The sequence below is a fragment of the Phyllopteryx taeniolatus genome, chromosome 9 (genome assembly GCF_024500385.1).
Source record: "Phyllopteryx taeniolatus isolate TA_2022b chromosome 9, UOR_Ptae_1.2, whole genome shotgun sequence".
Taxonomy (NCBI): domain Eukaryota; kingdom Metazoa; phylum Chordata; class Actinopteri; order Syngnathiformes; family Syngnathidae; genus Phyllopteryx; species Phyllopteryx taeniolatus.
In genome coordinates this window covers 26,836,094-26,852,152 of record NC_084510.1, presented here as the reverse complement: position 1 = coordinate 26,852,152, position 16,059 = coordinate 26,836,094, and the positions used below count along the sequence as shown (strand labels likewise).

At 43.3% G+C, this 16,059-nt stretch overlaps 1 protein-coding gene across 7 annotated transcripts in view; it reads right to left on the bottom strand.

Moving 5' to 3' along the window:
* LOC133483690 (metabotropic glutamate receptor 4-like) overlaps positions 1-16,059 on the bottom strand; it is a 157,297-nt gene that overhangs the window by 25,944 nt on the left and 115,294 nt on the right. For all 7 annotated transcript variants that reach the window (XM_061785226.1, XM_061785220.1, XM_061785223.1 and 4 more), the window contains one exon: positions 10,720-10,920. In XM_061785226.1, coding sequence (XP_061641210.1) covers positions 10,720-10,920 — 201 coding nt within the window. The remainder of the gene's footprint in view (positions 1-10,719; positions 10,921-16,059) is intronic.

The following is a 16,059-nucleotide window of genomic DNA, read 5'->3' as shown; positions in this document are numbered from 1 at the left end:
AAAGGCCTGATTGTCGGCGATGTCTACTCTAAATGATTATACTGAGCATTTGTCCTTTGGTGCGGGGCGTGTTAAGTGTGATTATTATTTTATTTATTTATTTAATTTTATGAGCCCGTGAATGTTAGGTTTCCCTTGGCGACTAGCTATAAATAATCAAAATGATGAAGCATCCAATCAAAGTAAATCAATGAATTGAATTCCTGAAATAAATTCAGTTTCCCACAATATTTGAATGTACCGAGATGTAAGTGCATATGTACATTTTGCACTTTCGGCACAATTCAGAGAAGCGTGTTATTAGCATCGTTTTTAGCATTAGCATTCCAAGTGCGACGAATGATGAATCTTAGTTTTCTTGATTTGTTTAACAGTTTGAAACGCACAACACCACCCACTCGACTCGAGTGGCACGATAGCAACCCTTAGGTACAGTGTGAGGGCTAACAATGATAAGCTTTGACTTTGTGTCTTCTGCTTCATCACCGTGATGAGGGCGTGCCGTTTGAAGACACGGCGTAATGACGTGTCACTAATTCAGCGGGCTCGATGAGCCTCACTGCCGGCCCGGCGAAGCATTTCATCAAGGTAGAACATAGAAAGGTGTCCTGAGAGGCACAGCAGAGGGATCCTGAGTCCAATTGCGTCTGCCATCAACATTCACAAACGTGATGGAATAAGCATGTGCATTGTTTTGCTGTTGTTGTTGTTGTTGTTGTTGTTTTACCCCCCTCCTACAGATGGTTTATTCATTTGGAAGCCTCCCATAACTTTGGAATGAAAAGGGAGCGCGTGGTAATTCTGCTGAGTCGTTTGTCTTTGTTTCACTGCCGCAGGGTGCGGCGCTCTAATCCACAGCTGGGTTGATTCATCCAGATGTGGATTAGAGTTTCAGTCGGGCCCGCCTCAGTGACAATGCCACCAACATCACAAAGAAGACGGCCGTCATGGGAGGATTACACTGACTTTGTGCAGCAAAATCGGGGGTGGGGGTGGGGGAATTACAGTGCGTATTAAGCACTTTGACACTATCAATATAGACATTCTTTTTTAATTTAAGTCTTTTGTTAGGGTGTTAATAGCTCACTACGGAAGATTGTTGTTGGATTGTGAGACGATTTTCCCATAAGAAATTGAAGCTGCAAGCAGCAATAAACGCACAGCCTTTTTCATGGCAAATCCATTGATGAAATGATTAGCAAACTGAGACGCCCTGCTCTGACCATTTTAGATGGTCATGTCAATTTCAAGCATAGATAGGTCCTTGAGACTTTTTGCGAGACTTTTTTTCTGCCTGTAATGACAGGCATGTACAACAAATTTGGTGTTGTTCCATGGAACAGGTGTTGGGAGCTAATTTTAAATAACTTTTTTAGGGGCCATACTTTTTGTTTTGTTTCGTTTTGGACCCCTAAAATATATACTTTTTCACCAGGGTACACTGACTTACAAAATGACTTTTTGTGTGAACAGTGATTCTAATATTGGGTCAATATTTACAAATGGCATTCTGAACGGTCATACAAGTGGAGAGAGTGTAAAACCTTTTGATACCGCTTGTCGATGCTGATCATTCTTTCAGGATAAGAAAAAAACAGACCGAGGTCTTTTTAAAATGTTATTAATTACTTTTACAGTGGTTTGCCATATTGGAGGCATGACACAAAAGGCAGGATTTATTCAGTCACTTAACCCGCTGAGCGGTACATTGACATTCACGTTCATACGACCGTTGTGGCTTGGCGCATTGAGATAATTAGATGCATGCCGACATCAGCATGACAGCGACAATTGTCTCTTGTGTTAAACTCCGCCTCTCTTACGCCTCTGATACTGCCTTGAATGACGGTGAAGTCGGAGTGCCCAATTTACGGCCCCATCACCCATCGGTACCTGACAAAGCAACAATTGCTTTCAACGCAAAAAACGGGTGCTCACTCTCCTTACACACGGGTCGCCTTCTGCCTCTGTTACTACGTTGAAGGCAGGACATTTGCAGGTCTACTTTAACCCTAATAATTTCGAATCTCAGGCACCTTGAGGCATTGAACCCCAAACCCACTCTGAAATGGAACTGTAGTTAGCGTAGGTGTGTTACAACCAAAAAAACTCAATCAACTCGATGTGCCCCCAGTAAAGCACAAACCTCTGTCGAGGCTGAACAAATCCTAATTTGGATCAGCGCCAAATTCGGCATAGATATCCTCTTCCTGCATATGTCGAAATCTGTCTGTATTGTTCTTGTGTGCCAGCAATATCCTGGCATCCCTTTCACCCACCACTCAGTGACCACTTCATAATCGAGCTTGATCGCTGCTGGAGACACTGAACACAACGTGTTTATGCACCCCTGTCATTCACCACCAAAGCCGGTGGTTTACAAGATTCCTAAATCGATACAAAATGTCAGTCACACATCAGTAGTCGCATCAGATTGCGATCTATTGGGTGGACAAAGCTAGAAACTGACCCCAATACCAAGTATCAACTTGTGACAGCATTATTTCACTGAATTGAGGACTAGCACCATCAAAACTCCTTTGAACACACATCTACTGTGTCCCCAAAAACTGTACACTGGTCGCAACACTAAGCACAGTCACACTACCTTCTCCCTCATTGGTAGGCATCCACTTCTGACACCTTTTCCCACAGGACCGAAAGGAGAAGTGCCCTCAAACTACTTGTAGATTCAAATAGGTCTTGTGGGTCTTGGAAATTGTAAACGGAATCAGGACACACTACCTTCTGTACCCTGATTTGTACTCCATTGGTTCTAAATTTTTGTTTTAAATGTACACAGACAGCAACACTAAAGAGCCTAGAAATACGGCAACGGTAGTGAGCACACAAACTGAGGAGTAGTTCCCTCACAACAGATTTGAAAACAGGCCTTACATATCTGTCTAAAAACGCCAGAGTACATCACACTACCTTCTTGTGGTTGAATGACTAAAGATATTTTTGTTGTCGACTACAGTGGAAAGTTGAGTCAAAATCACTTGAATCGATGATGTCATTGATATTTTCTCATCACAGTAGACCAGTTTTGCGTCAAGACATTTCAATGGACTGGCATGGAAACACAAAAACAAAGGATTCAAAATCCAACTCACCATTACACTGCATGTATAGTTGTTGTCATTCGTGGAGCCATTCGTATGTTCTTCTCTTCGATGAGCCGAGCGGACTCATCTTGTGCTCCATAGCGTGCCGGGTTTTAAGACGGGGCATCGTAGCCAGGCTCCAAAAATGGAAACATCTCTCTGTTTCATTGTTTCTACTTCACTTGTATTTGAGCAAGTGACCATGCCATCGGTCTCATTTTGTGTAAAATATTTATACACGCTACAGCCGTACTGCAAAAAGCGTAAAGCAACACTGTTTTTGTGAATAGGATAAAAATAAAGTTCTTATTGGACATAACATTTTGGCAACAAAGATGAGATTCACTTCACACGGCTGCCAGTGTTCCTCGCCGCCAGTCCCGAGGTCCCACTAGTAGGAATATTTAAAGATTAGCGGTGATCGGGATAACCAAAGGTCACAGCGATGCTCATCAACTACCAGCCCATTTTTGTACTCTGGGACCAGTGCAGACGAATGAAGACTGTGTCGCCTTGTTGACCAGACACGTGACTGCTCCACAGAGTGTTATAGTCGTGCGACAGCAGCAGACATGTGAGTCCAAAGTCTCTCCCTGTAAATTGGCCACACGGAAGACAAGATGCCAAAAAGGTGATTCATGATTCATGGACTTTTAACGCTTTTAACATCGACGTGGAGTAGTCGTCGATTCATTTGTTCAACCCCTACTACCTTCCGAGAGGAAAAAAATGATTTCAAAATGGGTCATTGGATCGAAATAAAGGTGGACACTGACCATGACATCACACTTTCCCTCGTCGCATCTCTGTGTCTCCCGCAAGGCTGTCATCTCAATTCTGACACCAATTTTTAAATACATCTGAAAAAGAGTAGTTCCCTCTGGATTGGAATCCAGTTTTGTCGTGTTAAAAAAAAACAACAACTCCCAAACCATACGCTGTCACAATACCGTCTCCCTAACAGCTATCGTCCCACTTCTGACACCATTTTTCATGGAACTCCGAGGATACTACCCTGAAGAATAGTACCCTCAAGATTGGAACCCAGTTTTATTGAGTTGAAAAACTAAAGAGCTAGGCTATTTGGTGGCTTGGAAGCCACATTACGAACACAACTGTAGTGGGCGCACACTCCGTCAAGTGGGGCTCCCACTTCTGACACCACTTGTCACCACTGAGGAGTAGTTTGAAAACCTGTACACTGACTATGACACCTAATAGCCAAGCATTTTTGTGGGCATGGTACCAACAAAACTGTAGTGATGCTGTGACACAGATGGCATCACACCTCTCCAGTGGTCAACAAAATTGAGAGAGAGAGAGAGAGAGAGAGAAAAAAGAAGATTCAAGTGCTTGGGTAATGAAATAAAATGGCTGCGCCAGTGGTAGGTCTTCTTCATTAGGGTGGAGATTCTAGGCCAGTCTGGCCTGGGTTTGAGTTGCAGATTAGAAATGAGGCCTTGTCATGTGGCACAAACTGCTTGTCTAAACAGTCTGTTCGCATAATGAGTTCCACAGAGGCCTCCTCCTCTTTCTCCTGCTTCTCCACCGCCGCTACATTGAGGTGCACTCTTCACGTGACAACGTGGGTCCCTCAGGTTGCAGATGCATGCGAACTGACGGCCACTTGCTTGTTCCGGGCCACTGGGGTTAATTACCCGCTAGTAATCATATGCAATATTTAATGAACACGGGAGCGGTACACACCTTAAGAATTAGCGCTCATTAATCCAACTTGTGCCTTACACCCGCCTCTAACACACACACACGCAGCAGCAGGACACTGGCGAAGCGAGGCATGTTTCTCTGCTACACTGGTCATTAACTCTTCATGACCTCTGCATGGTCATTAAGAGTCATGTAGAATTTACCACGAGTGCGCTTGACTCTTGAAGTGCGTCTTGCGCTTCAGTGGCTCCATCATTGCTTTGTGACTTTGCCCACAGGTGATTTGGTATGAACTGTATAATGCATTACATGTGAATGAAACTGCAAAAAAATGGGTTCAAATTATTTTATATGTTACTTAAGCAAAATTATCAACCAACAGAACGGGACATTTTTACTCCAAAACACTTGACATGAAATGGATTGCATGATTTCTTCTTTTGGTTGTTGTCAATGATAGAATGTACTCAATAAAACCACGGACTGCTGACGACGTATACATTTGTAAGAAAAGCATGCCAAGACAATGATCATAAAGACCCCCATATCAAAGTGTGCTTGGGTGTAGAAACCCGACTACAGGAATGTGTAAATGCTAAAAGCCAGCAATTTGAGCCCAAATGCTAATTTGCATGCGATTGCAGTTGTGACTCAAAGCTATTCTTTTTCCATAGCTGTCCCCCTACTTTAACTAGATTCTTGATTATTATGATGTTCTTTGTTCATAAATACTCATTCACTCTTCACACAGGTGGACAAATCACCTGGTTAATTTGTTGTTTTGATCTATAAAACACTCATTGGCAAGACCCCACCCTATCGTTGCTCTCTGCTCACCGTGCATACCACCACCAGCACTCTGCATTCCAGAAGTTTCATCAACCTCTTTGTTCCCCAAGTTGGCACTAGTTTTGGTCAGTCTTCTTTTGAATTTTCTGCCCCAAACAACTGGAATATTCTTCAACAACAACAAAAATATATATTATTATTATATATAGATATATGATTCCCAATATAATCATTTAAAAAGTTAGTGAGGGATACCGGCTTACCCGGTTAAATAAAGGTGAAATAAAAATGAAGCTTTGTTTAGACAGGCCATAGCCCTTTCAAATAAAAAAAGTAACACTTTGCCGGCATCTTGTGGCCCATAGAGGCAATTATAAACCTTTATGGTGGGGGGTATCAGTGACGCAGATTTGTACTATCCGCAGCAGGGCTCGGTCCCCATCCCCCACGAATAGCGGGGAGAACACTGTACTAAAAAGTCCGTTTCCTGTGACCTCAAATGCTCTTTGCATGTAAACGAAAGGTCAAATGGGTTTATCAAATTAACAGCAGGTATAGTTGAAGTTTCAGAACGCTTACGTCTGTGCAAGCTTTAAGCCTGCTGAAGGACAAAAAGAAGAGTGGCAAAAAAATAAACACTCTTGTGACGAGATTGCAGGAGACAGGGAAGACTGATGAGAAGCTGCTTTTCCGCTTTTGATGAATAGAAGTGAGAACAAGTCTGAGGAGAGTCGTAGTGGATGTGTTAGAATATTTGTGCTTTGTCGACTGCTGCTGCTGAATAGGCTGAAACTGAACTGTGAAATTGATTTGCCATGAAGAACAGGGGGCTCTGACTTTAGATTTGTCAGTGTGGAAAATGTGATCGGCGAGAACGTAAAAGAATCACACAGATATTAGCAGACGAGGAGAACTATCAGGAGATTATGTTCCAGCTTTTCAAAAAGGTTATCTGTCATCAGCTAGCTTAGTGTGCACCCTCCAGACAGTGCGCTGAGATATGGCAGATAAATGGGTTTTTGCACCACCGACTCCCTGTGAGCATCCGTTTTGAGCCGGGCTCACTTTTTAAGGAGCTTTTTGAAATTTCATCCTCATCGCAGGAGAAACCCAAGAAGCCTGTGCTTTGTAGGCGTCGTCATTATTTTTAGCGGCTACCCACCCAAACCGCTGACAAACATACCAGTATGTAACAATAGATTCTTTCTGGCTCTGTCCCAAGAAGGAAGCCTCATAACGTAAAGTGACCCACTTCTGAACAAGGATTAACCCTAACCCAAGCTGAACCAAAACCCTAACCATGTCCCAGCTAAACTGACCCTCCCCCTAATAGCCATAAACCTAAACCCTATCACCTATTACCCTAAGACCACTAACCCTTACCAACCCATCCCTAAGCCTAACCCTACTAACCCCAAATCTCACCAACCCACCTAAACCAAACTCGGAACCACATGTAACCCCAGTAAGCCTAAACAAACTTGAATGACCCTAACCTAAGGCAAACCTTAACCACAATCCTGCTAACCTTGACTTAGGTCTGGATAATAAGGCCTAGTATTCATATCGCAGTTTCATTTTATCATTTCGCAGTAATGGTATATATTAGAATATTACCTTAAGTGTCCAAATTAGAATGAAAGTGTACGTAAAACAACAATAGAAAAAAACAAAGATACAATGCGGGTTTGAGAATAGTTATTGTGCAAATCTCAAAAGTCAAAATGAAGACTCAAATATCATTGCTGATATAGATATTGAATATATTATGTGTGAAATGGGACAGCAAGCAAGATTTGAATGTAGCCTCAATTCACGAATCTTTGGTGTCTCACTGAGGTGCACGAGCCATTCATTATGGCATGCGGTTATGAAAGTGCGTATTTGTGATACATATTCACAGAGAGGAATTTCCAGATGAAAAACAAATAGCAGTGCTAGCAATGCTACGCTGCTACTTTGCATGTCAATGCATTTTCTGTAAGACTTCAGTCGGCATGGCGTTCACCTGTTTCGTACTCCTTAAATGGCAACAATACTCGTCAAAAGTGTCACTTATTCAACGGCACGGCGGCTCGGATGAGTGACTTCGAGGAGCAGCTCCACACCATGAAAGGACAATGTTTACGCATGCTAGCTAGCCATCCGGAGCTCATAGCTGGTTAGCTTAGCTCTTGTTTTATACGTCTGGACAGCTTCAATATCTGCTGTGGGCTGATGCAATTACATGGAGTGGGCTGTGGTGTAACCTCGAGGCAACCTGTCTGGTCAGATGAAACCTCCGTGCACTGTTGAAATAAATTCATTTCAGGTTTGACGGATCAATAAAGTTGTGTCGTATCTTGTCTCTGCTTAAAAGGCCTTGGTGCTTTCACACTGTAGCTCTGTGCATGACTTCCTGTGAGGCTATGTTTACCCACAAACGCTCACATACTGTTACTTCTGAGATCAAATAACGTTTGCGGCATACTTTCCTTTGGAGGTTCCACACTGTATGTTTTTAAAGATAACAGTGTGGACATGGTCTTTTGCTCACTGGTCTCCCAGGCTTGTTTTAATCAGCAACTGACCCCCATAGCTCTACCCCCCAAAAAACTTAAAAGGGGCCGAATGAAAGTCAAGAGTCCCTTTGGGCAAGTGTCTCTGCTTGGCAGATGTCTGGGAATTCAGGTTACCTCAATGAAAGGGTCATGAGACACCCTAATGGTTACTATGGCACATTTGTACATCAAGTTGTGTTATGAGACCCAACATATGTACAGATTCACCACTATCGCTTACCCAATCATGAAAACCATGCTGAATTTCAAGCCTCCATATAGCTAATAAATGCAGGCCGAAGACACATTTTGCTCCATGTTTTGTTTTTACATTTTAACAACACTGATGCTGCAGAATTCCAGCACTGTTTCTCATGGACCACGTTTTCAGTTTATTGGGCACCGCCAGAGGTCCGATGTCCTGACCAGAACCTACCCTAAATTAGCTAACGATTAACCCTAACCTTACTAACCCTAACCTAACCCTGACCCTATTCATTGGCACCCTAATCCCAACCCAACTTGAACTCAAGTAACCCTCCTAACCCGAAACCTACTAATTCTAAGATGAAAAATCATAACCCCTAGCGTTACTTACGCTAACTCTGACAAGCCATAACTTCTTACCCTTAATCCCTACGAACCCTGTCCTCTAATCCTACCAACCCTAACCCTAACCCAGCCCTAATCCTAACCCTAACAAACCATAACTCCAAGATACACTAACGCTCCTAAAATCCATCCATCCATTTTCTGAGCCGCTTCTCGTCACGCGGGTCGCGGGCGTGCCGGAGCCTATCCCAGCTGTCATCGGGCAGGAGGCGGGGTACGCCCTGAACCGGTCGCCAGCCAATCGCAGGGCACATACAAACAAACAACCATTCGCACTCACATTCACACCTACGGGCATTTTTAGAGTCTTCAATTAACCTACCACTCATGTTTTTGGGATGTGGAAGGAAACCGGAGTGCCTGGGGAAAACCCACGCAGGCACGGGGAGAACATCCAAACATCCCCGGTCTTCAGAACTGTGAGGCAGACGCTCCAACCAGTTGTCTACCGTGCCGCGTATTCACAGTCTTTTGGAATGAAAACCTTCCCAGTGAGAGGCGCTTCTTCTTAAATAGTTTTTAAAATCCTCACTTATGGATGAAACATTCAATTGACATTCTGCCAAAGCGACAAGTAGATATTAATTAGAATTGAAAGGAAAAAGATAGCTCACACAGAGCAGGACTTCAAATGAATAATTTATCTATAAAAACACTGCGCAACGCACACATTCACACACACCCTGGAGTCTGCGTGAAAGAATTATAATTGTCTTAATGTGCTCCCCCCCCTTTTTTTTTTATAGAATGAAACTGTGGATCAGGGTTTTTTGTGTGTGAATAAGTGAACAATTTATATGCGAGTCATGGACGTGAACATGGAGGAAATGCAGAAATGACCTAACAATCGAGGGTGATGTCATAAATAAGTTTAAAACCATTGTGGCTTAGCAGCGAGCTCCAAAGTCTGACTCTATTAGTGGGAGTGGAGGTCTTGCCTGCATGTAGTCATGGTTTCTTAAGCACCTTGGCCAAAATAAATCATACAAATGTAAAGAGGATCTCTTAGGGGTGAGGCCTTTGTTTTGAAATGAAGACGAAACATTGTTACGTATAGTTTTTGTATCACTGAATTTAAGAGCAAATACAATGCAGTGAAACAGGCAAGAACGAAAGGCGGAACAAATCAGATCAGTGCGCAGTACACAACATTGCAGAGTGACCACTCTTGTGTACTGGACGTCTGCAAAAAAAGGTGTTTGGTTAGTGTACTTAAGATTCCACACTATAATATACTTGAGGGACTGTTTTTGTGCCTCGCGCGGTGCTGCTTTTAAAATGACAACCATTTTTGGGGGGGCCACAGACAGCATGGTGGCCTTGCGGTTAAACACATTTACCTCACAGTTTTTTCGGTTCGGGTTTGGAATCCCGGCTCCGGCCTTCTTGGGTGGGGTTTCTCTGGGTACTCCAGCTTGCTTTCATATGCCACAAACATGCTCAGTTAGGTTCAGTGAAGACTTTCAATTTTCCGCAGGTGTGAATATGAGTGTGAATGATTTCCCCCCCCCCGGCACCTAACGCCGGGCTCTTTTGCTTCATGTTCAAGCAGTTCTGATGCATTTGCAAGCCTGTCACAGCATATTACGCACAGCAGGTTTTGTGCGATGCGGGTCAACTAGCAATAAGCCTGTACCTTAAGGAGAACTGCTGATATTGTCTCTTAAATACAACTTTTTCTTTCTTGGAAGTTGTAGGCTGTTTTTCTGTCTCATTATTTTTTCTGTCCCCTTTTCTAAGAAGCTTTCCAAAAGTTTGTTTTTCTTTTCCAATACATTTTTGCTTGCCTGTCGCCCTAATTTTGAACCCTATCACAAGACAGAGATGAGTGATTTCACAGAGGCACATGCGGATGCAACTGATTTTGAAATTAATAATGCTCAATCAAATATTTTTGATCAGTCCGACTGTGTGGCCCAGTACAAAATGAGCTGTATTAGAGGTACCGCATTTATTTGAGGAAATGTGGTATACACGGCTCTACAAGTGGCATGCCAACTCACCTTTAAAGTTAAGGCGGCGTATGTGCTTGAGCAGGTGCGTGCCGTTGATGGGGTCCATCTTGGCGCAGAGGCCCACCTTGCCCGGGCATAGCTCCTGATGCATGTTGTGCAGCGCGTGGGCCATGGAGTAGACGGCGTCAATCACAAACTGCACCTTGCCTTCTTGTTCGTAGTTGGAGTCTTTCCCGATACGCTCCTGATCTGTAAGACAGGCGTGGCGTGGCGTGGCGTGGCGTGGCGTGACATGAAATGAGCGTCATTAGGGAAATTAAAAGGCAAACCTCCACAATTTGATATAGCTAATAACTCGTACGTTCAGAAATAGTCTGGAAATGGAGTGGCTTTGAGTAGAATTTTACAGTATGAATATAGCGCCATTTCAAAACAGAAGTTATCTCAAGGCAAAAGTCAAGAACATAACTCCTCATACATTCAAATCAAATTCCACATGATCAAACAGTTGGCGAAGGAAGCAAGGAAAAAGTCCCTGTCAGGAAGAAACCATGAATAGAAGAACCAACCCGGGCTCTTTGGGGGGATCGTCTGCCTCGGCCGGTTGGATTGAGATGGAGAGACGGTGGAGAGGTTGAGCAGCCGCGGAGGGACGAGAACAACGGGCACAACAGCGGCAAGAACCATTGAAGTCCCCTCGCGTGAATATTTTGAATTTGTTGAAAATAATCCCATTCACAACTCAAAACACTTCCGAGTTGTCTTACAACCAGGAAATTTGTATCCTATTTGAAACAAAGTTCAAGAAAAAAACTACAATTGTGTCTCATTCCTTCAACGTGCAGTATCATAGGAAAGCTGACTGGTGAATTATTCACAGTTTTTTATTTAGTTTGACAGTGAACGTCAATTGACAGTGGCAATAAATAGCTTGAAGCCTCTTTTTGAACACTTTTTGTTACTCTATGTTAGCATTCAAAAAATAATTTTGACGAAAGAATTCGACATAAGCATTCCAGAAACATAAAATGATGATTATGGTAATTACTAATGGTGCTAATATAGGACAGCTGTGACATAAACCTTAATTGGGTGCTGGTCGTATACAGTTCCTAAGCACCGGACAGTGTATATTTATAGGTTTCTTAGAAATAGCTTGAATAGTTTTGTCCTAAATGTACTATTTTAAAAACACAAAAACAACACAAAAATACAGAGACAAAGCTAATTTTCTTGGTAGAGGTAAACGTGTGTGTGTTTCTACCTGAGGCAATATCTTTAGCCTAAACGCTACTACTTCATTTGTTGCTATGTCACTTTGTGGAGCAGAGCGGTTTGGACAGTGCAATTCCACATCAACCAGCTCACAATGATGGGGTACCTGTATCGGTCCTCTGCGGGTTCCCTTATTATTGCCACACAGAAAGGCCCTTGCCTGTGGCAATTAGCTGGAAGCTAAATATGTGGAGCGCTGCTGACGAGGGAATCAATTCCAATATGCGGAGCGCAAGGTCAGAGGTATTTTTATTTGTTTTCCTGTCCTGCGGGAAACCTTATCAGGAAAAGGGGGGGAAATCTCCCTCTTGCCTCTGCAGAAGGATTACATGGATTTCCTTGCGAATGAATTGGTAAAGTCTACGGTTATTCGCCATTATGTTTTACCGACAGCGCATACTTGTCACTTTTCATTAACTTCAAATTGTATAGCGCTAATGGATCGCATAAGCCATAGCTGGGGTTGAAATTCACTTATGGAGCTCAAGCGAGAGAAATTAGGCACGCATACATTTGCTCAGATAATCCATTCAATGTAATAACTTGGAGTTCATTAATCCTGACCCTGGCTGTTGCAAAGCTTTTTTTGGGGATATTACTATTCTTTGGGCCTGATTAATTGCTCACAGGTGCATACCGTGGCCTCCAAGAAGCAGGCGCAACATGCCAATCCCGACGTATTTGCCCCCGCCGCAAGCCGTTTTACAAAAGACGCGTGAATTACGCATCGAATAATTAACAGCGACGAACTAATCGCCGAGCTGCAGCGACTAATACGGCAGTAGACCGCTTGCTCTCTTTTCAATTATTTGCCAGGAGCGAGCGCTGTGGAAAAAAAGTGCTGCGCACAGCGCTTTCCTTTCTGTGTCAGGACTCTGAATGCTTTGATTTGAAATGATTTTCTCCTCCAAAAAAGGCACCGGTGTCATCAGTGTTGCTCTCGATCAGGCGACTCATCAGGTGTTGCCATGGAGACCAGAATGCCGGAGGAGAGGTTTCTTGGTTTTTTTTTTTTTTTTTTGGACCTAGGAAGCACATTGGCCGAGTGGTTGGCCCGTCTGCCTGACAGTTCTGAAGTGTCGGGTCTGGTCTGCATTGCCCTCCGGTTCAGGTCACTGGCAGTCCTACAACAGGTGAATGGGACAAAGCCCATGTAGAAATATTCAACATCTTTGTTTTACACAAGATGTCTTCAAGAGCTACCGAAGATAACCGTAAACTCCTGCCATGAAAATGGACAAAGGTTACATACCGAAAGGGCGCAAAGTGTATGCGACTACTACGAAGGTCCGTAATGTGTCTCTTTGTGAACGTTAGCTTTGTAACTGTAAAAGTGTGAATGGTGTATGTCTGTAGATAGCCAAGAACAAGCAGCTCATCTTAGCTAATTCGAAAACGTGTTCTTCTCCTCCAGCGTTATGTTTGTGCAAGCATCACAGCAGTTTGTTCGTTGCATCATGTCATGAACCAACCTGCTTGCCGGTTTGGTCCAACGTCTTTCCCCATAAGCCCCAATACAATTTCACGTATGGGGTTTTGGCTTGAAGACATTTGATTCGGAACTGGACCCCTTCAATTGAGGACCCTTGACTTGGGAATTCTCATGAGAATGGCTCAATTTGAATCTTTTTTGTAATGCAAGCGTAGCTGTGATTCCCCCCTGTTCTTTTCCTTTATTTCTCTATTAATAATACATCACTCTTGTTTGTTTAGTCATAATCACACAGGAGTAAATGTGAAGTGTTTGCCAATAAACAATGAAACATTGCTCTAGTGATGTTTTCAATCAGGGCTGATCTGTGTTAATAACAGTCTTTCAAATTCATACGCAAGGGTACTAAGGTTAAGTGGTTATATTGTTGTGTCTTTGTGCGTGTCTGATCCTTGACTTGCATACATGAATAAAATAACGCAATATTTCTTTTAGCTGCGGTGACCTTTGATATGTTGATTGTTAATGTTCACTAACAATTATAGTCCAAATGAGTCATTAAATATGATCAATAAGTCTGTTGTTGAGGTTATGGCTGTCCATATTCAAGCATTTTCTAACATCGGGTTGTTAACATTCAGCCAGCGTCACCATTTCTCATCCCCACTTCAATCTGAAAGGTGCGAGAGCCCCCAAATCAGCGCCAGTCGGCCCATCTCGGCCACGTCTCATCTCTTGGCCATTCTAACGATTATCCCGTGAGCTTTTCAAACGATCGTCAGGAGGGTACGGCTGCAGTAATTAAAGGGACACAGGGGATTCGATTGGACATGGTTTGGCCGACTTGAAGAAGAGGCCTCGGGGAATCTGCGAACGGCCGCGGGCGGTAGAGCAACGGACCGGGGGCTCCGGCGGGCCCCTCGGCGGACCACCCGCGCTTCTCTTTGTATCGACGTTTCAAGAAACTTTGCTCCTTGACGTTGTCGCCGTCTTCTGTTCACTCTGGAGCTTTCATGAAGGTATCATTTCTTTCGGGGTTGCCTTTGAAGGCCAGTGACGCCGATTTCAAAGTCTTCTTCAAAGGCAGTGTTTCCTATTTTTGATTTGAAGGCACTACTCCCAGATTCTTTCCAAAGCGGCTCAGTTGTAACGTAAAGGCATTCAATTGGATGAGAGAAAGAACTGATGTTAGTGGAGACAGAAGAGTTCCTCGCAGGCCGGCTTGCTCACCAGGTTAAGGGGTTAAGCGGGGTACACACATTCCGATGATTGGGTTCGATTTGAGCATTCTGATCTGAACAAAGTCAGCAAATGTCAGATTAGGAAATGTGAAACGGAGCAATAGCCAATTAAGCAGGATACACACGTAGTGACCGTCGGGACGATTTTTTTAGCATCCCCTGCTTTCCGATCAAAGTCAGCTGACGTCAGATTAGCGAATGTTTAGCGATCGTCCTGCAGTGTGGGATGTATTAAGAGTGACTATTCCTCCCTGATCATGCTAAAAAACAGCCGAAATGTTAAACCTGCTGGGCCCATGGCGAGTTCTTTATCTTTATAAATGCTAACAGGTGGATACGGAGGTTAATTATACCTTTTGCCATCTGGTGAAAGAGCATTCAATTGTTTTACCTGGCATAAATGCTAATCATTTTAGGACCTGTGAAATTGGATAATTTCTCACAGTGCACTTTTTTAGGAATGACTGTCTTATAGCAATGACAGTACTGTATATTCATTTATAATGTCATATATTTCCTTGACCAAGAACTGTAGCTAAAGCGATAGATCAAGATCAAAACAAATTGTCCTGTGTGATTAAGTGATAAGTCAGTAAAAAAAGAAGCTTTTTCAATAATGATTGTGATTTTTTTTTTAAATCTGCCGGGTCCCCCAGCACCTCCCCTTCCTACGCAAGCATCTGCCGAGCTCGCAGCTGGTGCATTTTCTTGGCTCGATTTAATTTCGTCATGCAAAGTCAGTCCATTAAATAATTCCGTAATGTTCGGGTAGCTTTGGTCCTCCAGTGCGGCCGCCCCCTCCCAGTGCTGTTAGCTTTCTTTTTTTTTTAGCAGAGCAACGTTTGCGCTACCTGCTGCTTACTCTCTCACATCTTAAAGAAGCAGCATGAATGCTGCGCCTTACCTCCCCTTTCAACATCAATTTGACATCTCCTTCATACGCAGATAAAAGACAAGTCTCCTTTTTGGGGACGTCTAGACGGTCGCTCAAGCACTCCTTATCCTTTGTTCACGAGCTGAGCAGGATGCTGATTATTCTTGTTTTTTTTCCCCGCGGAGAGAGATGTCAAAGATTCTCCACTCCACGGAGCGTTGTCACTCTTTAACCTCCGACAATTGTTGTGAGATTGGCCGTCCCCGCGAAGCAAAGGTTAGGATGGAGTTTGAGGCTAAAATAGCTGTAATGGCTGAGGCGAGTGACAGGGGAGCTTCATTCTCGAGCTCCTTTCACTCCACAAAGATAATAGGTTGTTCAGTTACCATCAGAAAAGGAGGACCGGTAACAAAAAAATGCTTGCATTATTTTCATTTTAACATTATTTAGGACATATGACAATTCGAATTGAATTTGGTCCAGATTTTAGCAAGAAACACGGACGTCGATGCACATGATTTGCTTTCACGGGCCGTATGTGAAGAAGAATTGCCTTTATTGTCATG